We start from the raw sequence: 24779 nt of genomic DNA on the forward strand, positions 1-24779 counted from the left end.
CTTGGTGTTCAAATCAGTCGAAAATGTGTAGAGAATCACATGGTGCGAATAATAGATCAATAGTTTGAACTTCATCAGCTTTAGGGCAGGTTTCTACTTCTGCAGAGAGCTGGATTTTTTGCTGCTCAAAAAAAAAAATGCAGCGCTTTGCAAAGGCACACAGAAAATAATTCTGTGTGCTCTACTCACTTTTCAACACAGCTGTCATATGCAGGGCAGAGCGATGTAACAAACTGCAACATGTCTGCATTTTTCTGCACCACTCCGCAGCTGAGCTACAGTACATAGAAACAAATGAAATGTCAATTTGTAACATTCCTATAAAGTTCAAAAAAGGGAAAACAGTGCTTGGATTAAAAAAATGCAGGGTACTGTCCCCAAAGCCCGCCCAACAGGTATACAGATGAAAACAGAACCCAGTCTTACAACACTGAGCCAGCATACCTTGGTAGAAACATCCTACCGCCTCAGGTCACTAAGCCAAACTTAAATTGCTTAGTACATGCTGTGGTAGAGACACTATATGGGCTAAATGTTTTGCCTAGTTTCCAACCTACTAGAGGAGGAAGCTTTACTCACACTGTAAAAGACTGACTGTGTCCCCATGGAAAAATAAAGATTAAAAAGCATTCCAAAAAAGTTAGAGGTGAATAAGACAAATGCATAAAATAAGCTGAGCATGGGGCGGGGTCACCTGGTGACCCCGCCCCTTATGACATCACAGTCCCATCATGCCCTGGGACTGTGACATCATAAGGGGCAGGGTCACCGGGAGTCATCACCCGGTGACCACGCCCCATGCTTATATAAGTCAATGCGCACCGCGTACACAGCACTACAGTGGGAGAGAGCATCGTATCAACATTGGAAGAAAAGAAGACGGAAGAAGACGATGGCGAAGACAGGGCCACCGCTAGCAAGAGAGTGGCAAAAGAGTAGAAGATAGCGGAGGAGCCAGGCAGAAGAACTGGAGAGCAGGAGAAGAACCGGACACCGGAAGAAGAGGCTGGAGAGCGGGAGAAGAGGCCGGAGAGAGCAGAGAAGTCGGAAGAAGACCCCCGGAGCTGCCTAATAAATTACTTTAAAAAACCCGTGTAGTGTTTTTTTATTGACACTTTTTACCCCCAGGTGAATGGGTAGGGGTACGATGTACCCCATACTCATTCACATAGGGTGGGGGGCCCCCTTATTAAAGGGGGCTCCTGGATTACGATAAGCCCCCCGCCCGCAGACCCCGACAACCAATGGCCAGGGTTGTCAGGAAGAGGCCCTTGTCCTCATCAACATGGGGACAAGGTGCTTTGGGGTGGGGGGGTCGCAGGACGCCCCCCTTCCCCAAAGCACCCACCCCCCATGTTGAGGGCATGCGGCCTGGTACAGTTCGGGGGGGGGTGCTCGCTCGTCCCCACCCCCTTTGCTGACCAGCTGGGCTGCGTGCTCGGATAAGGGTCTGGTATGGATTTTGGGGGGATCCCCACGCCATTTTTTCGGCATGGGGGGGTCCTCTTAAAATCCATACCAGACCTAAGGGCCTGGTATGCCCCTGGAGGGGGAACCCATGCTGTTTTATTTAAAATTTGGCGTGGAGTTCCCCCTCATAATCTTCTTTTTCCTGTAAAGTCGCTTCACTATAGATGAGGATCCAACTTGGAGGCGACTTCCATTGAATTCTATGGCTACAGGTCGCCTAGAAGTCGCCTTGAAGTAGTACAGGAACCTTTTCTGAAGTCGGAGCCACTTCAGTAGTGTACATTAAGATGGCTCCCATTGACTATAATGCAATTCCCAATGTCAAGCGACTTGGGGCGACTTGAGGGCTGACAAGTCGGATCCCAAGTCGTTGTAGTGTAAACCCTTAGTGAGCACTTCTCCTTTACTGAGATAATCCATCCACCTCACAGGTGTGGCATATCAAGATGCTGATTTAATATGATTATTGCACAGGTGTGCCTTAGGCTGGCCACAATAAAAGGCCACTCTAAAATGTGCAGTTTTATCACACAGCACAATGTCACAGATGTCGCAAGTTTTAAGGGAGCGTGCAATTGGCATGCTGACAGCAGGAATATCCACCAGAGCTGTTGCCCTTGAATTGAATGTTCATTTCTCTACCATAAGCTGTCTCCAAAGGCGTTTCAGAGAATTTGGCAGTACATCCAACCAGCCTCACAACAGCAGACCACACCAGCCCAGGACCTCCACATCCAGCATCTTCACCTCCAAGATCGTCTGAGACCAGCCACCCGGACAGCTGCTGCAGCAATCGGTTTGCATAACCAAAGAATTTCTGCGCAAACTGTCAGAAACCGTCTCAGGGAGCTCTTCTGCATGCTCGTCCTCCTCATCGGGGTCTCGACCTGACTGCAGTTTGTCGTCGTAACAGACTTGAGTGGGCAAATGCTCACATTCGATGACATCTGGCACTTTGGAGAGGTGTTCTCTTCACAGATGAATCCTGGTTTTCACTGTACAGAGCAGATGGCAGACAGCATGTATGGTGTCGTGTGGGTGAGCGGTTTGCTGATGTCAATGTTGTGGATCGAGTGGCCCGCAGTGGGGTTATGGTATGGACAGGTGTATGCTATGGACAATGAACACAAATGCATTTTATTGAAGGCATTTTGAATGCACAGAGATACCATGACGAGATCCTGAGGCCAATTGCTGTGCCATTCATCCACGACCATCATCTCATGTTTCAGCATGATAGTGCACGACCCCATGTTGCAAGGATCTGTACATAATTCTTGGAAGCTGAAAACATGTCACCCATTGAGCATGTTTGGGATGCTCTGGATCGGTGTATACGACAGCGTGTTCCAGTTCCTGCCAATATCCAGCAACTTCGCACAGCCACTGAAGACGAATGGACCAACATTCCACAGGCCACAATCAACAACCTGATCAACTCTATGCGAAGGTGATGTGCTGCACTGCGTGAGGCAAATGGTGGTCACACCAGATACTGACTGTTTTTCTGACCCCTCCCCCCCCCCCCCCAATACAGTAAAACTGTACATTGTAGAGTGGCCTTTTATTGCGGCCAGCCTAAGACACATGTGCAATAATCATGCTGTCTAATTAGCATCTTGATGCCTCACCTGTGAGGTGGATGGATTATCTCGGCAAAGGAGAAGTGCTCACTAACACAGATTTAGACAGATTTGTGAACATTTGAAATAGGCCTTTTGTGTACATAAAAAAAGTCGTAGATCTTTAAGTTCAGCTCATGATAAATAGGGGCAAACACAAAAGTATTGCGTTTATAATTTTGCTCAGTGTAGCAAAAAGAGTGCATAAGTGTTAAGACATTTCTTATTCTTAGACCTTTTTTTACCTGAATATCTCTGGCACGTTCATACGACTGATAAGCAACTTTCTCCTCCATGCTGGCTAGCTCCTGTTTAAGCAGAGTCATCTCGTTCTGATGTAGTTCGGTTAAATCATTAAGCTGCTCTTCCAAACGCTCATACCTGCGAATAGAGTAATAATCAGAAATTACCATGCATATAAAATATTAATTTTATTTAAAAATAAAATACATACTAACAGTGGCTGCATTTGGGGGGGACAGAGGCTGCATTTGGGGGGGACAGAGGCTGCATTTGGGGAGACAGAGGCTGCATTTGGGGAGACAGAGGCTGCATTTGGGGAGACAGAGGCTGCATTTGGGGAGACAGAGGCTGCATTTGATGTGACAGAGGCTGCATTTGATGTGACAGAGGCTGCATTTTGTAAGGACAGACTGCTGGGGACGCCTGATGGCATCTGGTTGTAAGCGACGTGGCTAGTGACACACTCAGGGCTCCCACTGATTCTGCATTATGGTGAGTTGAATGATTTAATTTTATATTACAATGTAATAATAGAAATAATGAGCTTCAATCATCCTGACACCATAACAACCATGGTACCGGGATGATTGAAGTGCTAACACCAGGTGTTTGGAGTATCTTTATCTGCTGATTGTTAAACTTTCTAGAATACACATATTTCTATTGTTGTGTAGGATCTGGGCCTGCTGTCCCTCTCTCCCTCTCCCTCCATCCCTCGTTCATCTCAGACGCTAACCACACCACCTTAGAGCCACGCCCACTATTTCACTGAAACCACGCCCATTTTTACCAAGTGGGAGGGGTCAAAAAGGAAGGGCGGGGTCTGGCACCCCCCCATCCTAAAACTTCACCAGCCGCCACTGTATACTAATTACTATTACAAATACCATTAATATATAGAATCTTACCAAAAAATACATTTTGTTAGGAATGGGAATTTTGACTTCACAGTAAATTATAGGACAGAATGTTGTAGACCATGGGGTTATATGCTGCTATCTTCAGGTGATTGGACACTGGCAAAAGCTTTGCTGGGAACACTTCCAGTGCACCCTAATATAAACCCCGTACACTCCCGGGACCCCAGTTTATTAGCAAGCAAGATGGTGAGACAGAGGACCAAGGGGAAGGAACCTGTCCCCTGTACTGAACTCCAAGATGTTGTATTTACTTGTAAGTCAAAATTTCCATTACCATAATTGTACAATACAGGACACTGAGGGGTGGGCAACAACATGTCAAACAGCAGCAAACACACCAAGAAAAGGAAAGATCAACAGACTCTAAACACAGATGAAAGCTTGAAGAATCTTGCTCTTGAAACTTGCATCAGCAGAGGCCTGAACATCAACCCAGTAAAACACTGAAAAAGGAGTAACAGAAGACCAGGTGGTGGCCTTGAAAACATGCAAAATGCATGCTTGATGCTGAAAAGCCAAAGAAACACATACAGCTGCAACAGTTCCAGCAGAACAGGGTCCCCAAAGGCAAGATCCTGTTCTTTTTTTTTGCCCAGTCCAGTTAGCAACAGTTTGACAAATGAACATACCCACAATAGCTGGTTGTAAGGCAGGACCAGCAAGAGCAAAGGTTGAATTCAATAGGGTGTCATAGTGTCTATCAACATAACCCTTAAAGAAGGGAACACCCTCAGCAGGGACAGTGGGATGCTTCTTGAGAAAAAAAAAGGCCGGATCCATCACTGGGACAGACCATTTTTCCCATAGGTTTTTATTAATTTGGCCAATGCTCATGCAAAGCACAGTTAATTTGCATGTGCAGAGGAAAAGTATTTCCAGACTTCAACAGCCTTTTAGTGCCCAAAGAAGCACATCCAGAAATGGATGTGCCATGATAGGGCATTGGTGTATCCAGAAAGGGAGCTGCAGAATGTGAAAGACAGAATCTCTGACCAGATACAGTATATAATATAGGCTCATGGAATTTCTTGTCTTCTGTTGCCCTGATATGTAGTATTTGAACATAAAGGTAAGGGAAGTGTCCCGGTTTTGGTGGGCAATGGAGGATGCTATCTCAGCTGTAATTCTGAATAGAGGTTGTACCCCAGGTGATATTACCTTTTGGTGGTTTACAGGTAATGCTTAAGAGGTGGTTTGCTGTTTGGGGATTTTTGATGATATCCCACTATCCTTCAGCTCGTGATCTGACAAATATGCAGGAGCTGGAGAGGATCCTTTCATCCTGAACACACTGTCGATTGAGGAGTATGTAAGGTAAGGCATGAGCAGCGCTGATCCGGCTAAGGTGTGGGTAAGGCTGCAGGTGGTGCCTCTTATCCAGTGTACTGTGTTGCTGGCACATTTGGTCAGTCACTGCCCTGGTGGGTAGTAAATGTGCCTGGTCCCTGTGTTTATGCAGGTTGACCTATACCCCCAACACCAGCCCGGAAGAGAGGCAATGAAAAAGAACATGTTTGCCTTCTATCATATACTCCCCCATCTGCTCAACAAGCCTCTGGAAGATCCTACTCTGCTTTATCTAATCCAGTACACTTTCCAAATCTGGCTCACTGTAAGGGCACTGAGTTGATTTGCATTTGTTTACCCATTGTTTAACCTTTGGTCTGTTCTGTGAGATGTTACAAATAAAAGGAGAATGCTTGGTCATTTGTTAAAGAGGAGCTCCAGGCTCCATCAGAAAAAAGTAAGTCAGCAGCTACAAATACTGTAGCTGCTGACTTTTAATATTAGGACATTTACCTGTCCCTGGATCCAGCGGTGTCTTCACCTCAGCTGATTTTTCAATCGGATCTCGGGTGCTGCCACCGCCCTTTCTTGTAAAGGAAACCGGCAGTGAAGCCTTGTGGCTTCACAGCCGGCTCCCTACTGTGCTTGCATGAAGCGCGCTGTGCTTTGTGAATGGCCCGGCGGAAGGAGGGGAAGGAGGAGGGGGGTGAACTTCCGGGTGACTTTGCCACAGCGAAATCAGCAGGAAGTGGGAAAAGGTACCTGTCAAAACCAGGTCCCCCCTCCCCCAGTAAGGTGCCAAATGTGACTGGGGGGGATTGTGTAAAAAATGGCATGGGGTCCCCCCAATCCATACCAGGCCTTTTCGGGTCTGGTATAGAGTTTGTTTTTAAAGGTTGGCATGGGGCCCCCCAAAATCCATACCAGACCCTTATCCAGGAAAGAGGGGGAGGGGTGAACCATACCAGGCCACATGCCCTCAACATAGGGGAGGTGCTTTGAGGCATGGAGCGGGGGAGCTCTGCCGCCATGGCCTTTTTATAGGCCATCAGTTGAGACTCAACCAGCTGACAAGGGGCAGGATTGCTTTCTAATTACTGATAGATTTCAGCTGGTGTCTTGGCTTTCCATACCTTTTTGCACCTCCCTTTCTTCATGAGTTCAATACTTTTTCCCTGTGTCATTCAATTTTATTACACATAACTACATTTCTGAGTTTATTTGTTTTGGTTTCTCTGTATGTATGTATGTATGTATGCTCAACTATACAGCACCTGAATATGTTAACAGGTCCAAAAAAGGTAAATGGGCCCTAGTCAGGGATGTATGGTGATTAACACTAATCCAAAACGCCCCAAGGGTTAAACTAAAATGCAAAAAGATGGGACAACTGAAAATTAACTAAAATTGATAACTCAATGGTTAAACACTGAGTGGGTAGCCAAGACTAAACAGGGGAGGACTCAATAAACTTAGTGGATGCTGCAGAACATAAGCCGGGAGGGGATGCTCTGTCTGTAATGCACACAAGAAAGGAAAGAAATAGGTGCAAAGACCACCATGGTGTAGTAATTTAAATACAACTGGAAGCTGCCTCAACGACAGGAATTCCCAGAGTGCTGACACACATGGGTGGTTCCTGTCACTTCAGGCGGCTTCCTGCTGGGAAGGTGTCCTGTATGCCCTCCTGGTGCCCATCAACATCCTGGAACTCGAGGTGATTTAGTTGTGTCTTCAATGTTGAACCCCTGAGTTATGGGATCTCCCAACAAGAATCCTGTTGGACAATGCTATGGCCATGGTCTACATCAACTATCAAGAGGGTATCATAAGTCGTGCTGCTCAAAGGGAGGCAGACTTGATTCTCCCTTGGACAGACCTGCATGTTCTGACCCTGTCTGCCATCCACATCCCAGGCATGGAAGATTTGAAGGTAGACCTTTCTTAGTTGTCAGCATGTGGATACGGGGAATGGGCTCTCCATCTAGAGGTGTTCTAAGCAGGTGAGGGAGGTTAGAAGTGGATCTTCTGGCATCCAGATTCAACAAACTGAATAGATTTGTCACAAAGTCCAGGGCCCCTCGGGGCTTCACAGTGAATGCTCTGGTGACTCTATGGATCGGGACCACCTTATCTATGGCTTTCTGCCTCTCCCTTGTCTGCACTGCAGGATCGAGTTGGAGGACACTCCAATGATTCTTATCACACCAAACTGGTCCAGGAGGATGTGGAACTTAGACATACTCATATTCCTGAAAGACGCTCTGTGGGCCCTTCTGGATCGTTCATCTCTTCTGTCCCAAAGGCCAGTCCAGCACCCTGATTTTCAGTCTCTGCATGCTTCAGTTCCCTTCTACGCTGTTCATTTCCTATTTTATCTTATCTGTGCAGCCCAATGATTATAGAGTAGTGATGGTTAACCGTAAAATTAACGAAGGCCTCAAGTGTATCCCCTGTCACCTCCAGAGGACCTCACAATAGCAGCGCATTTTTGTATCTCAGTGCCCAAAACTCTTTTGCATTGCATCCTGATCCTGCTGACGTCCTCCCGCGTCCACGCCACTCTCTGCGCTGTGGTCCGCACTGCTATCCACCGAGGCTGAGAGAGACACCGGTCGGCTTCCTCCTCCTCATCCCGGGGCACACACAGTGATCCACCCGGCAGCTGCGTGGACTTATCCTCCATCTGGCTTCCCGGACCTCCACCTATGATGAGCTTGTTTTTACTGTTATCCTGTGAGTAGTCCCTTAGGGGGGTTCAATTAAATATTACCAGTCCAACTACATTTAAGACTGGTACACACTACAGTTGCACGGAAAAAAAAAACTGACAACTCCAGTCGGGAGCCGCTGTACTAACTATGCAAGGTTAGTCCAGCGATCTCCCCCACTGAGCTATTGTGTTCTGACAGGTGTGGTTAGGGAGAGCATGGTTAGGGAGCAGGTCAGCTGCTGGTTTTCCAGCATGCATGTCCGACAGACCGACATACATATGGGCAGGATGTCAGCCGGTATTTTTTGTACATGTCTCCCGACATTCTGCCTGTGTGTATGGGACTTTAGTGGCGCTTCTCCTCTCCTAGTGTTTGGACTTCTTGGACATTTAGTTCACTTTATTAACTATTTACTTGCATTTGCATTTAATAGTTGTCCCCCATTGAGACTCTGCCCTTGCGCTTACAACATACTCCCTGTTACCCAAAACTCCAATGTTGCATTTTTTTAAGTGTATCACAATACACACTGAAGTTGGAGTACAAAAACCCCCAGCATTGGTGTCAGTGGATGCAATAATAGTTCTCAACATTGGTGTCAGTGAGTGCAATAATAACACCCAACACTGGTGTCAGTGAGTGCAACAATATCGCTCCTGGTGGCAGTACAATCAAAACTCCCACATTGTTGGTCAGTAGCAGTGTAATTTAACCCTCCTTGCATTGGTGGCCAGTGACAGTGATATTTAACCACTCTCCTCCCCAGGCATTGTACATTGTCAGTGAAAGTTAACTATCTTCTCCCCCTGTATTGTGGACTGGCAGTGAAAGTTAACCCCCCTCCTCTGACTGCATTGTGGACTGGCAGTGAAAATTAACCCCTCTCCTTCCTCTATATTGTGGACTGACAGTGAAAGTTAACCCCCCTTCTTCCTCTGTATTGTGCACTGGCAGTGAAAGTTAACCCCCATCACACACTCCCACAGCACTCTCCCCAGGCTGGGATTTTGCTTGTCCTGTGGGCAAAGATAACTCTGCCCACAGTACAGTCTTTCCCATTCAGTGCCAGGTGCTGGGACACAAAGCGAGTTTCAGCACCTGGCTCCCCGCTGCGCTTTCTTGTGTCCAATAGCCTGAGGGTTGCACACAAATGGGCGGTGGGCCACGTGTTGGGCACCAGGGCTATAGAGTCACACATGTGGGCATATATAGTCCAAATAAATGACAGCCCACTCCCTCACTCCTCCCCCATGCCCACTAAACAGCTAAGCACAATGTGGGGGGGCGATATTACATGTTGATTGATAGAGGCTTCACTTCCCTACACATACTTCACATACAAACCATAGACAGGCTGGAGGGGTGTGAAGCAGGCTGTGATTAACAGAACCTCCACCCTAGTCAGCCCACACCATGTTTTTGCACAAAAATGCCGATGTGCTGGGAAAGAGCTGGGTCGCATGTGAGCTGTATATCAATTATGAAAAAAAGTACTTCGATTTTTGTTTAATAAAATACATACAGTGCCATCATCCATATACATAAAGAGAATAGATAATGTAAATCAACCAGTGTGTTTAATTTCACTTTAAAGACTTATGATCCTGTGCCCTGTATTATTTATCAAGAAACAGATTTTACTGACAAAACAAAAACATACGTTATGTTCAATAAGATAATGAGAGTAAATACCGTATGTTAATTATACGTGTCATTTGTTCAAGTATACAGCACATTTATCTGTAGGCACTGTTTAAATGAAAAGCTAATGTTTGACTGTTCAAATATATTGAAAAACTCAACAATTTGCAAAGTTTGAGTTTATTTTTTCGCACGACTGTAGCTGTAAGTGAAAAGCTCCCCCTCAGTTTAATTTCAATTAGATTTTTCCCTTTTGGCAATATACTTAAATGCAAACAGATGCAAAGCATCTATCTGCATAAATAGTTGGTGCTACAGACAGTAATATAAGACAGAGATAAAACTAAAGATAAGATGCTTAGTGCACAGATTTAGTGTTATGAGTGTGTGTAGCTCAATTGTAGAGCAAGGTCTACAAATCTAGAATCTGATTATTTGCTATGATGTTCTAAACAATTTGTGAAAGCAGTTTGGTACACATCAATTTAAATGCTTTCATGCATTACAGGGAGCTGGCATATTATTGTAGTTGTAAAATTTGCATCATACATTGCCAGCTAAAATATATGCTTAATTTACAACACTAACCTGTAGCGCTCTTCTTGGAGACACTGTGTCATGTAGCTGTAGTCTCGTTGCAGTTGTGATTTTAGGTCATCTATTGAATCCTCAAGATGACTCTGCCCATCCTTGATTTCACAGAGTTCCTCAAGAATGGCATCAAAGCCCCCATGGTGCCCATGGTGATGTCCATCTAGAGTGTTAGATCTTGGGCTACCAGGTCCTGCAGGTCCAGCCCCAGAATTACTTCCTCCTCCAGCTGAGCCTGAGGTAGCACTAGAGCATTCATCATCACTCCCATACTTGGGACTTGGTGCCAAAGTTGCACTGCCACTCAGTGCTCTTGCACCCCCTTGTGTCTCACTGTCTTCTTCTATGCCATCTTTTAGATGGGGGATGTTGTCAGCACTGCCAAATTTGTTGCGAATAAGGCTAGCAAACTCTCTGGGCTTTGACACCACTGCTGTGTGCGTAACCTGTGAAAGGCCAGAAAGCCCACCCTTAACACCTTCGACTACGCCTCCACCAAAGCCACTAATGCCTGCCCGCACGTTGGCTCCCACATCTTTTAGTCCTTGCTGCATATCCCTCAAGACATCTTTTGGCTGTCGTGATATACCATTTTGTTCAATCTCCTTCAGTTTCTTATGATAATGTTCCAATTTTTTGTGTAACTGGGCAATTGTTTGTGCAGATTTCTGGTTCTTCTTCTCAAACACCTAGTGCAGTTGGAAAAAAAGAAATACAAAATATAAGAAAAACACTATCTTTTATATTAGCGTTTCAATGTTCATCCACTTCTGAATTATAAAATCATTAATAGATATGGTGCATATTACATTTTACATATACGAGCCCCAAATATATCAAGATTAAGGGATTTGAGGATACTATTGATTTTTGCATATTACACAGACTGATTTTTTTTTAAAAGTATCTTTTTAAAAGCTAACTCCACTTTTCAGACCATGTTTCATGGTACATCAATATTTAATGTAATATGAAACATGGTCAGAGTGCACAACCCCCACCCCTAAACCAGCCCCCCCAAACTGACAAGGTTCTTTTCCCTGCTGGCCCCTGTCATATTTCAAATTGGCACAGTTGTGAACAGCTGCATCATTCATTAACAGGAATCTGTGAATGAAAAAGTTACATGTCCCATCTTCTATAGCAGCAGAGGGACTGTAGTTCTCAAAGGAGTACAGGTGCAGTGGCGTCACCACAATTGAAGTCCTCTAAATACTTCCTCAAGCTCCATAGCTGAAGTACGGACTAGGGACTGGAAGAAGAATCTACAGGAGCCATAGCATCACACCTGCGATCCACTGATCGCAGTTGCAATACTTTGCAGGCTTAAATGCAAAAAAGTATACACATTTTTGCAAAATGGGTGCATTTATTTATTTATTTTGCAAAAGGTGTTTAAATCCAGCAGCCCCTAAGCAATACTGGCACTTCTTATAGTGAGAGAAGATAAAGCTGTGTTAACATCTAACTTTGAGAATGAAGACTTGATAAGAATTGGGTGTTAACATCACATCATGGGAAACCTGTAGATGCTACTAACACACTGGTGAAAATTTTCACACGTTATCACACATGAACCTTCTTTCTATCATTGTATTATCACACACTATAGCAGCGGTAAATGTAATTTATATGGCACCTGAAGTGTGTGGCATGGACTATTTCCACTCTGTTCAGCATGTGTTTGTAAAATAAGTTGATTAAAATCATCTTAAACCTTTATACTCAAATAGTTTGCAAAAAAAACGAAACTATTCTATTTCAATCATTTTTATTACATTTTATAAAAGAGAGAAATCTGTTACGGAATACGTTACAATACAAAGAAATAGAAGATACGCCATGGGGAGGATAAACACAAGACCTTCAGGAGTAATGCTGGCCATACACTATACGAAAAATCGGACGAAATTCGGTCATTTGGACTGTTCGTTCGTTTTACGGCCAGTTAATGGGCACAAAATCGATAATCGTTTGGACGTTTTTGAGCCGAAAAAACGAAGGACAATTTTAGAAACTTTCTGCCGAATGAACGATAAATTGAAAGGTTAATGTGTTTCCTGTCCGAACTGTCAGCACTAGGTATTTGTAAAAAAACGAACAAAAAATGTATTTATTTATGTCCACTGAACCATTTTTCGTCATTACATGATGACACCATCGTTTGCACTCACTATCGAACGTTCGTTTTTCAAAAATGGGTTCGGCTGATTTTTCGTATACTGTATGGCCAGCATTAGTTCACAACTACAGTAAAGCTCCATACACATGGGCAGAATGTTGGGAGAAATTTGCTGGTACAAAAAATACCGGCTGACATTCTGCCTGTGTGTATGTCAGTCTGTTCGGCCGGTTCCTATCGGACGTGCATGCTGGAAAACCAGCAGCCGACCAGCTCCCGATCAGTGATTTCAGCCAATGGCAGAGAGGGCTGATCGAAGTGCTCTAGCCGTCCCCCTGTCAGAACACAACAGCTCAGCGGGGCAGATCGCTGGACTAACCTTGGTTAATAGAGTGGCTCCCGACCGGAGCTGTCAGTTTAAAAAAAAAACTGTAGTGTGTACCAGGCTTAACATACCAGTGTGTTAGAGCAGATTGCTCTGCTATCAGAAAACATTGACAGATATCAAAATACGAAGCACATGAAAGATTTGCCCCGAGAGTCTTTAAGGAAGGGCGAGGGGGAAAGGGCTAAACAAAAAGGGGGGTTAACAACATAACCAGATAGTAATATAATGTCCAAAGTTTTCTTCAAAACTATTCAGTACAAACTAGGAACCTATATTTTTTTAGTCTACCTGTAATCATGCATGGTGTCCAGTCCTATCCACTCTGGTTAATGCTAGGAAACCGGCCTTCAGGCTCATCTATTACAGAATCTGGAAGGCATATGTTTCCTGGTGTGAATCTAGGGGGGTGGCATCCTAGAAGGTATGCCATTAGCAGGATTCTTGCCTTTCTTCAGTTAGGCGTAGAAATTAGGCTGGCCTTGAGCACTCAAGGGCCAGATGTCGGCCTCTTCGGTATTTTTACAAAGACCGCTTGCCTCTCATTCCCTGATCCAGGCCTTTGTTCAAGGGACACTGCGCTTGAATCCGCAGGTTAAGCCTCCCGTGTGCCCGTGGGATTTAAATTCGGTTGTGTCTGTTTCACAGAAACAACCTTTTGAAACATTGCACCATGCTCCTTTGGTTCTTTAACAAAGAAATAGCTTTTTCTTGTAGCCATATCCTCAGCTAGGAGGGTATCGGAATTATCAGCTCTTCCATGTAAGGAGCCATGTTTGATCTTTCACGAAGACAGGGTGGTGTTGCGTCCTCACCCGACCCTTTTGGCTAAAGTGGTTTCAGGATTCCATCTGAATCAAGATGTGGTCCTACCGTCCTTTTTTCCAGATCCACAGTCCGCAGAGAAGTTGTTAAACTCTTTAGATGTTGTAAGAGCAGTCAAAATCTATCTGCAGGCAACGGCTCAGATACGAAAGACTGATTGTCAATTTATACTGCCAGAAGGCCCCAAAAAGGGCCAAGCAGTGTCGAAGTCCACTATCTCTAGATGGATTCAACAGATTATTATTCAGGCTTATGGTTTAAAGAAGAAAATTCCTCCTTTTGAGGTTAAAGCGCACTCGACTAGAGCAGTTAGTGCTTCTTGGGCAGTGCATCACCAGGCCTCTATGGCTCAGATCTGTAAGGCTGCAACTTGGTCTTCGGTCCATACATTCACTAGATTCTATCAGGTGGATGTAAGAAGGCATGAGGATGCTGTCTTGGGGCGCAGTGTGCTGCAGGCAGCAGTATAGGTCCTCACGTCCGATGGCGGTCTATGTTTCTGATCTGTGCCTCCCTCCCCTCAAATTTGGGCATTTCTCTGGGACATCCCACTTAGTAATTATCAAATGCTCTGTGTCCCGTGATGTATGAAAAGAAAATAGGATTTTTAAAACAGCTTACCTGTAAAATCCTTTTCTTGGGAGTACATCACGGGACACAGAGCTCCCGCCCCTCTTCAGAATTATTCGTTGGGCTACTTATTGCTTTGCTACAAAACTGAGGTACTCTCCACATGGGAGGGGTTATATAGGGGAGGAACTCGCCTTGTAATTAGGGTTGCCAGTGTCCAATCACCTGATGGTGACTATCTAACCCACTTAGTAATTATCAAAGGCTCTGTGTCCCGTGATGTACTCCCAAGAAAAGGATTTTACAGGTCAGCTGTTTTAAAAATTCTATTTTTCTACAACCCCCTATACAATCGTGCGAAGAAGACCTTCATGCCTCATATACTACCTCCCAGTGGACCATGGCATTTCGCTATGCATATGCCATATCCCACTGTGTTAACCATTGAGAACTCCCACAAAAAAAAAACTACCTGGTGTTACCTCACCCCTTATCACTTATCATTGCCCAATTCTCTTCTGGCGGATTCTATTTATGCGGGCAAGTATGTAGTGGTGTTGGCAATCTACTCCACATCTTCTGGACTTGTAGCTTCTGGTGGCCTGTGTCCCAACTCCCCTCCAGTGTCTCTGGAATTCTCACTACGCCAGAACCGTCTTTGACAATTCTAAACTTTGGCATCGATAAATTTCCTCCTGTTTATCGAAGGATAGTCTCCAGCATCTTACTAGTAGCCAGAGTTACCATCACAAGACACTGGAGGGGAAAAATGGCACCCAACCTGTCCGAGGTCAAAACCACCATCCAGACTCACTACTCATTTGAAAGACTACTAGCTATTAGAATCGGCTCACTGCTGACCTTTAAAAAGTGCTTTGCAACCATAATTAGCTTGGTATCGAAAATAATTTGTTGATGTTACTACTACATAAGAAACTTGTATCAAACTGTGATGTATGTGGATACCTTTTGCCCTGTAAATGATCCCTTTCCTTCTATGTTCCTGTGGTTTCCAGGTGTTTGTATTCCTTAAAATCTAATAAAAAGTTATTGAAACAAAATTTGTGTCCTAAAGTATAATTAAAAGCAAAACTTGTTTTTTGTTTTCTTTTTTTTGCCTTGGACAGAGTGGAGAGAGATTAGAACATCAGGAGGGTTTTTGTTGCTGTTTATACCCGTTAGGGAGATTAAGCCTCTCTATTTGTCACATTTACTGTTATCACAGAAAGTGAAAGAAAATCCCAAATTTTGGGTTGTCCGCAGAGCAGTAATAAAGGGAAAATCTATAAACAGGGACACTAATTCTAGTGACTTTAGTGACAACCAGGGATTCCCTCACTTTGGAGGGATTTCCTTTTAATTCCCTTCTTGTTTTGGCTAGGGACAGAAAGTAAAGGGACATCCCCAATGAGACACAGATGGCAAAAAAAAAAACCTGACAGGAGTAAAAACCCCCATTAAGCCTGGTACACACAAGTAGATTCTTTTTGTTCAAACCAGAGGAGCTTGCTGTACTAACTATTCAATGTTAGTACATAGATCTCCTCGCTGAGCTATTGCTTGCTAACAGGCAGACTGCCAACCCCCCCCCCCCCACCAGAACACTGGGCTGCGAGCGCTGATCAGATGCCAATCAGCTGTTGGTTTTTTAGCATGCCCGTTCGACAGAAGCCAAACAGGCTGCTGTACACACTAGCTGATTGAACTGGCCAATTGAACCGGCCAGTATTTGGCCCGTGTGTACCAGCCTTTACTCTATCCAAAGATGGTATTTGATCACCTTGACCACATGTCTTTGGTAAAAAAAATTTCAATAAGCGTATATTTATTGGTGTGCGCAAAAGTTATAGCGTCTACAAGCTAGGGTACATTTTCTGGAATTTACACAGCTTTTAGTTTATGACTGCCTATGTCATTTCTTGAGGTGCTAAAATGGCAGGGCAGTACAACCCCCCCCCCCCCACAAATGACCCCATTTTGGAAAGTAGACACCCCAAGGATATTGCTGAGAGGCATGTTGAGCCCATTGAATATTAATTTTTTTTTGTCCCAAGTGACTGAATAATGATAATGACAAAAAAAAAAAAAATTACAAAAAGTTGTCACTAAATGATATATTGCTCACACAGGCCATGGGCATATGTGGAATTGCACCCAAAATACATTTAGCTGCTTCTCCTGAGTATGGGGATACTACATGTGTGGGACTTTTTGGGAGTCTAGCCGCGTACGGGGCCCCGAAAACCAATCACCGCCTTCAGGATTTCTAAGGGTGTAAATTTTTGATTTCACTCTTCACTGCCTATCACAGTTTCGGAGGCCATGGAATGCCCAGGTGGCACAACCCCCCCCCCCCCCCCCCCCCAAATGACCCCATTTTGGAAAGTAGACACCCCAAGCTATTTGCTGAGAGGCATGGGGAGTATTCTGCAGCTCTCATTTGTTTTTGAAAATGAAGAAAGACAAGAAAAAACAGTTTTTTTTTTCTTTTTTCAATTTTCAAAACTTTGTGACAAAAAGTGAGGTCTGCAAAATACTCACTATACCTCTCAGCAAATAGCTTGGGGTGTCTACTTTCCAAAATAGGGTCATTTGGGGGGGGGGGGGGGGGGGGGGGTTTGTGCCACCGAAACTGTGATAGGCAGTGAAGAGTGAAATCAAAAATTTACGCCCTTAGAAAGCCTGAAGGCGGTGCTTGGTTTTCGGGGTCCCGTACGCGGCTAGGCTCCCAAAAAGTCTCACACATGTGGTATCCCGTACTCAGAAGAAGCAACAGAATGTATTTTGGGGTGTACTTTCACATATTCCCATGGCATGTTTGAGCAATATATCATTTAGTGACAACTTTGTGCAAAAAAAAATAAAAAAAAAATTGTCTCTTTCCCGCAACTTGTGTCACAATATAAAATATTCCATGGACTGGACATGCCTCTCAGCAAATAGCTTAGGGTGTCTACTTTCCAAAATGGGGTTATTTGGGGGTGTTTTGAACTGTCCTGGCATTTCATGCACAACATTTAGAAGCTTATGTCACACATCACCCACTCTTCTAACCACTTGAAGACAAAGCCCTTTCTGACACTTTTTGTTTACATGAAAAAAATTTTTTTTTTTTTTTGCAAGAAAATTACTTTGAACCCCCAAACATTATATATTTTTTTAAAGCAAATGCCCTACAGATTAAAATGGTGGGTGTTTCATTTTTTTTTCACACAGTATTTGCGCAGCAATTTTTCAAACGCATTTTTTGGGGAAAAAACACACTTTTTTAAATTTTAATGCACTAAAACACACTATATTGCCCAAATGTTTGATGAAATAAAAAAGGATGATCTTAGGCCGAGTACATGGATACCAAACATGACATGCTTTAAAATTGCGCACAAACGTGCAGTGGCAACAAAATAAGTACATTTTTAAAAGCCTTTAAAAGCCTTTACAGGTTACCACTTTAGATTTACAGAGGAGGTCTACTGCTAAAATTACTGCCCTCGATCTGACCTTCGCGGTGATACCTCACATGCATGGTGCAATTGCTGTTTACATTTGACGCCAGACCGACGCTTGCGTTCGCCTTAGCGCGAGAGCAGGAGGGACAGGGGTGCTTTTTTTTTAATTATTATTATTTTTTTGCTTTTTTATCTTATTTTTAAACTGTTCCCTTCATTTTTTTTTTTTTAATCATTTTTATTGTTATCTCAGGGAATGTAAATATCCCCTATGATAGCAATAGGTAGTGACAGGTACTCTTTTTTGAAAAAATTGGGGTCTATTAGACCCTAGATCTCTCCTCTGCCCTCAAAGCATCTGACCACACCAAGATCGGTGTGATAAAATGCTTTCCCAATGGCGCTGTTTACATCCGGCGAAATCTAAGTCATGAAATGCTCGTAGCTTCCAGTTTCTTAGGCCATAGAGATGTTTGGAGCCACTCTGGTCTCTGATCAGCTCTATGGTCAGCTGGCTGAATCACCAGCTGCATTCTCAGGTTCCCTGTTGAGACAGGAGAGCCAGAGAAAAACACGGAAGACGGTGGGGGGGCATTCCCTCCCACTGCTTGTAAAAGCAGTCTAGAGGCTAATTAGCCACTAATATTGCTTTTACATGAAAGCCGACCGCTGGCTGAAAAGAATGATACCAAGATGATACCTAAACCTGCAGGCATCATTCTGGTATAACCACTCAAAGTCGTGAATGGCGTACCTGAAGACAAAAAAATGGTTAACAATAAAACACAGTAAACGGTAAAGTATAAAAAATTGCATACCTGAAAAGTAAACATGATAAAACATAATAACAATAAAACATTGCAGAATAGAATACAGTTAAAAAAAACAGAACAATAGAGAGAATAGAGAGAGAGAGAACAATAAAACGACAACTATTTTTTTTATTTTATATATTTTTTTGTACACTTTTTTTTTGTAACTAACTTTTATAACTGTAACCGGTTCCAGGTTCGGGTCTCTCAAAATGCAATGGCATCTTGGGAGACCCTGTGAAAGTGTGCCTAGTCTGTGCAATGCTGTACCCTACGCTAATACTCAACTAGTGAATGGTAGTGTTTAAAACATTCACCAATGCAAAGACCAGGATTGTCAGGACAGGAGGGAAAATAATAGCGGGTGTCACGCCTATATCCGCGCTTGCTGCAGACACTACATCTTTTTTTGGGGGGGGGGGGGTTCGTTGGGTAGGGGTACTCGGGAGGACATAAAGAAAATGCCTCTCATACAGCCGACTGCATTTGGTTGGGGATGTGAATGGGGGAAGTATGGGCGCTGCAGAAGTGGTGGGTTCCCAATTAGGATTGGCGAATGCAGCACTATGGGCACGACGGGCCTGTTTGTCTTCTTCTTGGTGGCAGCGGGACACTACTTGTGCTTGCCACCTCACCAGCTTGAACTGCACTTATGGGACTCGCCATGTCACCAAGTGTTACTGCAGTGCTGGTTTGACTACGACCGGGGTGTACTAGGCCGCTGGCGCTTGCCAGTTCACCAAAACGCTACCAAAAAAATTGTTAGTGATCGCAGGGATCAGGCCTGACTCTGCGAATGCTGCAGTTATGAGTTTAGTGTTTTGTAAGTGACAGTGATCGATCGATACTGCACTTGGGTGGGCTGGGCCGGGCGGAGGGGCAAAACGCAGGTGCTAGCAGGTATCTGGGTTGATCCCGCTAACACTGCGTTTTTGGGAACCCTAAACTGCTGGGGACGCTAGTATAGATCTGATCGGATCAGATATTGATCCGTTCAGATACTATACCACTAAGGGAGGTTACGGTGCGTGCGTGGGTGTTAGCGGTACTGGCGCTAATCTGACGCTGTCTAGGGCTGGTGCTTGCCAGTTCACCAAAACGCTACCAAAAAAACTGTTAGCGATCACAGGGATCAGGCCTGACTCTGTGAATGCTGCAGTTATGCGTTTAGTGTTTTGTAAGTGACAGTGATCGATCTATACTGCACTTGGGTGGGCTGGGCCGGGTGGAGGGGCAAAACGCAGGTGCTAGCAGATATCTGGGCTGATCCCGCTAACACTGCATTTTTGGGAACCCTAAACTGCTGGGGACGCTAGTATAGATCTGATCGGATCAGATATTGATCCGTTCAGATACTATACCACTAAGGGAGGCGTATGCTGCGTGCGTGGGTGTTAGCGGTACTGGCACTAATCTGACGCTGCCTGGGGCAACGCATATCACCGCCGGGCGATCAGGGGGCTAAACCTTTATTAGGTAATAAACAGTGGGTGCCCTGACACTATAAAAAATAAACGAACTAACCAGCGTCACCTGTAACGGTTATACGGTGATCAGTGGTGAAAGGGTTAACTAGGGGGCAATCAAGGGGTTAAAACATTTATTAGGTAGTACATGGGGGTCCCTGACGCTATAAAACTCTGACGGCGAACCTAAGTATTTACCTCCCTAACTAGCGTCACCAGTGACACTAATACAGCGATCAGAAAAATGATCGCTTAGCGACACTGGCGACGGGGGGGTGATCAATGGGTTAAAACTTTATTAGGGGGGTACCCTAGACCTAAAGGGGGCTAACACTAACTGCCCTACCACACTAACTGTCACAAACTGACACCAATGCAGTAATCAGAAAAAAAAAAACCTGCTTGGTGTCAGTGTGACGGGGGGGGGGGGGATCGGGGGGTGATCGGGGGGTAAAGGGGGGTGTTATGTGTGCCTGGCATGTTCTACTGTGATGTGTAGTGTTGTGCACTCACATTGCAGTCTTCTCTCCTCGGCGCCGGAGCGGAAAATACCGAGCCGAGGAGAGATGACATAACTTCCTCTGCCTCTGTGTACTATACAGAGGCAGGGGAATGATCCCATTGGCTGGGAGCGATCGGGAGGGGGGGAATGGATGGCCTCCCCCTCACCTCCGATCGCCGGGGGAGATATGCCAACCGCCTCGGCACCGGGGGGGGGGGGGGGTCCGATTGTACCCCCCACCCACAGGAGGCAGATCACGTACAGGTACGTGATTCTGCCTGCCCGTGCCGTTCTGCCAAAGTACATCGTCGTGTAGGCGGTCGGCAAGTGGTTAAAAAATATATATGTTGCCTATAAATTACAATATAACATTAATAATATTCAATGGAATATAATCAACAAAGTGTGTGACGTATACTGTTCCAACTTGTACATTTATTATCTACAGTTAACATTAGTTCCGCTATGGCTATAATGGGCATAAATTTTCTATACAATATTATGGTAGCCAATCAGCTTCTAACTTCAGCTTGTTCAATTAAGACCCAGATTTTATCTGGCAACCTTTAACAGACTTTCTACCATCTGGATCCCATTTCACAGCCGTCTAGGTCAGTGGTGGTCATCAAGGTACCCGCTATTAACAAACCTAATAGCGGGTAACTTGCGTTGTCTGCTCCTACGCAGTAACTTTTATTGCATTGTTTGATTCTCAGAATATGATATCTTTGGATACCACCAGAATACTGCATAAAGCTTTTGAAGTTAAGTCTATATCTGTGTTTTTAAAGGTTTTACTTTGTACTAAGGGCTTTACTTTTTAATTTAAGAACAAAGTCCTGCCCCAAAGTAGAAACTGTAGGTTGACAGCTCAATTTGCTAAACAAGTAACGCTGACAGACACTTACATTTAAAAAACTGGGTAATTAATGAAAGCTGTGGATGACTGTAGACACCTTTATCAACCACCTGCCCCCTGGCCAAATAGGAGACACATAAGCTCCTACATTGGTAGTTCTATATTTATCTGAATCAAAGCTATTTCTTTGTCTTTTTTGTCTACTTTCACATCTACCAATGCGTTTATACCTCCTCCTACTGCACGGCAAGCATGTGTTATAATATAATAGCTTGTGTTCTATAAAAGGAAATAGCCATTATTATTCACTCATTTATATAAGCTTTGAAAAAATGTGTCATCAGAATCAAACATGAAAACTAATTTGACATACCTAATTTCTACTTCAACTTCTACATCTTTAATTGCTATTTATAGATTTGAATGTAAATGTAACCACTCCGGTTTGTTTCACCCCGAAACAAATGACCAATGAACAGCTTATGTACAATGTTTACAACAGCTGAAAAATGTTAGAGCTGAACTCCAGGGGAAAATGTTTTTAGATATTTATTTGTAAAAATAAAACACCTCTAACCATGGGTCTCACATGTGGAGATGCTGCTGCTTTATGTTTAATTCATCCCGTCGCTAGTGTTAGTGCTGAAATTTACAGTTCTGGCTCTCATACAGTGCATACAGTGAAGGATAGTGGGATCAGGAATATACATTCACAAGGGGAGATTGTGACAGCCATTCGCCCCTGCCCTCGTCTAATTAAAGAACACCTTGTATTCTGAAAAAAGAATACAAAACATTTTGTAAATGGATGAGGTAGAGTATGAGTGATCCACTATCCTTTACTGTAGGACAGCTAGAACTGTTAAGTTTGGTGCTTACACTAGTGACAGGGTAAATTAAATAATTTTACAAGTATCCGCCTATCTGGGAAATCCATCATCAGAAGTGACTTATTTTTACAAAGCTAACATGTTTTATAGATAAAAAGTCACGATTTGCATATCATTTTAGCTGTATATACGGTATGTCTTCAGATCCTTCTGACAAACAGTTTTTATTATAAGGTAATCTGCCTGTGCACGTTTTATCATACTCTCAGTCAGAAATACCCAAGATTGCAAGGTGGTAGAGATTGAACAGCGTCAGTATACAAAAAACCTAGAGGCTCTTTCACTTATCCATCTTAAACTGTATAGCGCTACTGTCATTTCTGTCTTTGTTTCCAGCAAATTTTTTGTATGCGCTAGCAAACTTTCATGAAAACACATTCAACAAGATTTAGCTTTAAGTTATAGTGAAACCTTAGTTTTTACAAGCACTTTCAGTGGCTAATTTAATCACTTATTGTTTCCTGTTTCAGGGTGGTTTCTTTCTCTTGCCGCTTCCTATACAGTCACTTTTGCATCAATAGGAAGACTGTAAATGTTATCCCCTAATGGCAGAAATGCATCAACTGTTTAAAAAAAATTACATCAATCTTAATTTGTATCAACAATAATAAAAAAGACTATAATCATAAAACATATCTGTTGATTGCTGTTTTATCACATAGATACATTACACCACCAACATAGTACATAAAAATGCTTGATATGCAGAATTTGTCACACAAAATCTGACACATTTCAGAGTCAAATAGCCCCTTCTTCAGGGCTAGCTCTGCTAGAGAGCTGGTATAATCTATCAAATTGAAATTACGTTTTTTAGAACACACATAATGTATATAAACTGTATCCTGTATCTTGCATCAATAGAAACACACAGCCCTGTAGCCTAGGATGGCAAGGCACTCTCCTGCTCCTCCTCCCTTCTCCAAGTTAAAAGACTAACTGGAGACTGCACTGTCTACTGGTAACTCTTTCCTGTGAAGAAAGAAAGACCAGGAGCCTTCAACATTTGGGCTAGGTTCACATTTGTGTGTTGCGAGAACGTACAAAATTGCTAGTTTTCTCTCAATGCACAAAAGCCCCCATGCATCTCACAATCCGTGTGCATTTGTGTGCGCCAAAATGCATGGTACCAAAATACCATACATTTAGGGGAGGCACATTTTTCTCAAAAAGGTCACTGAAATCAATGAGTTGTCCTAAATGCAATGTGCAGAAAAATGCAAAAACATGTGTACACTCCTTTGCACCTGTATAGCTTTGAACTGAGCCATAAAGTTGTAAGCTACAAGTGCTTGAGTAAGAATTTTAACAAAAAGGGGAATGTTTATTTTCAATGTGTTGAACTAAAAAAGTATGAGGGTTTAATACTACTTTAAGATTGTATGTCACCTCTGAAGCTAACTTTTTTGGTGTGAATATGCTCGGAATTCCTGTCATCACTTAATTTCTATCCAGATCTGCACAGTAAAGCCTCATACACACGATCGGATTTTCCGCAGACAAAACCTCAGACTTTTGTCCGAAGGGAGTTGGCCCCAAACTTGTCTTGCATACAAATGGCACACAACTGTCGGCCAACAAACGCGAACGTATTGATGTACTACGTTGTTTTTTCAGCTCTTTAGCGCCACCCTTTGGGCTCCTTCTGCTAATTTTGTGTTAGTAGAATCAGTATCATCTTCCTTCCACTTCACAATTATGTGCCACTTTGTGTTGGCCTATCACATAAAATCCCAATAAAATACATTTACGTTTTTGGTTGTAACATGACAATATGTGAAAAAGTTACTTTTTCAAGGCACTGTATGATCACGCAGCCCAGCAGGTCAGGAAAGGGGGGGGGAGGGGGGACAAGCGGCGAGCATACCATACCAGGCCACATGGGGGGGTGCTCTGGGGCAAGGGGGGGCTCTGCGCCCCTCACCCCAAAGCACCTTGTCCCCATGTTGACATTAACAAGAGGGCCCCCAGATTCCGGCCCTACACCCTATTTTAATAATTATGGGGTACATTGTACCCCTACTCATTCAGCCAAAAGAGTGTCAAAAATAAATTAAACCAGTACTTTTAGAAAGTACTTTATTATTTTTGAATTTTTTGACAAAGTCCTTTATTAAAGTAGATCCAACGTGTCTTCTCCCTCTGGTTCTTCTCCCTCCTCTATCTTCTCCCTCTGATGGGCGGTGACATCACAGGGGGGTGGGGTCTATGGATGATGTCACCGGAAGCCCACGCTCCATGGTTATCCCTCTCATTCTCTCATACTGGTCACTGGAAGTTAAACATAGCACCTCATGGCAAAGAACTCTCTGAGGATCTTAAAAAAAAATGTTCCCCTTCATAAAGATAGTCTAGGCTATAAGAAGATTGCCAAGACCCTGAAACTGAGCTGCAGAACTGGGCCTCATAAG

The 24779-nt window shown here is 43.7% G+C and overlaps 1 protein-coding gene across 2 annotated transcripts in view; it reads right to left on the reverse strand.

The window, feature by feature from the left end:
* TMCC2 (transmembrane and coiled-coil domain family 2) overlaps positions 1–24779 on the reverse strand; it is a 221586-nt gene that overhangs the window by 26275 nt on the left and 170532 nt on the right. For both annotated transcript variants that reach the window (XM_073615816.1, XM_073615815.1), the window contains 2 exons: positions 10486–11177; positions 3338–3473 (listed from right to left, as the gene is read on the reverse strand). In XM_073615816.1, coding sequence (XP_073471917.1) covers positions 3338–3473; positions 10486–11177 — 828 coding nt within the window. The remainder of the gene's footprint in view (positions 1–3337; positions 3474–10485; positions 11178–24779) is intronic.

The sequence above is a fragment of the Aquarana catesbeiana genome, linkage group LG02, assembly GCF_042186555.1.
Source record: "Aquarana catesbeiana isolate 2022-GZ linkage group LG02, ASM4218655v1, whole genome shotgun sequence".
NCBI classification, from domain to species: domain Eukaryota; kingdom Metazoa; phylum Chordata; class Amphibia; order Anura; family Ranidae; genus Aquarana; species Aquarana catesbeiana.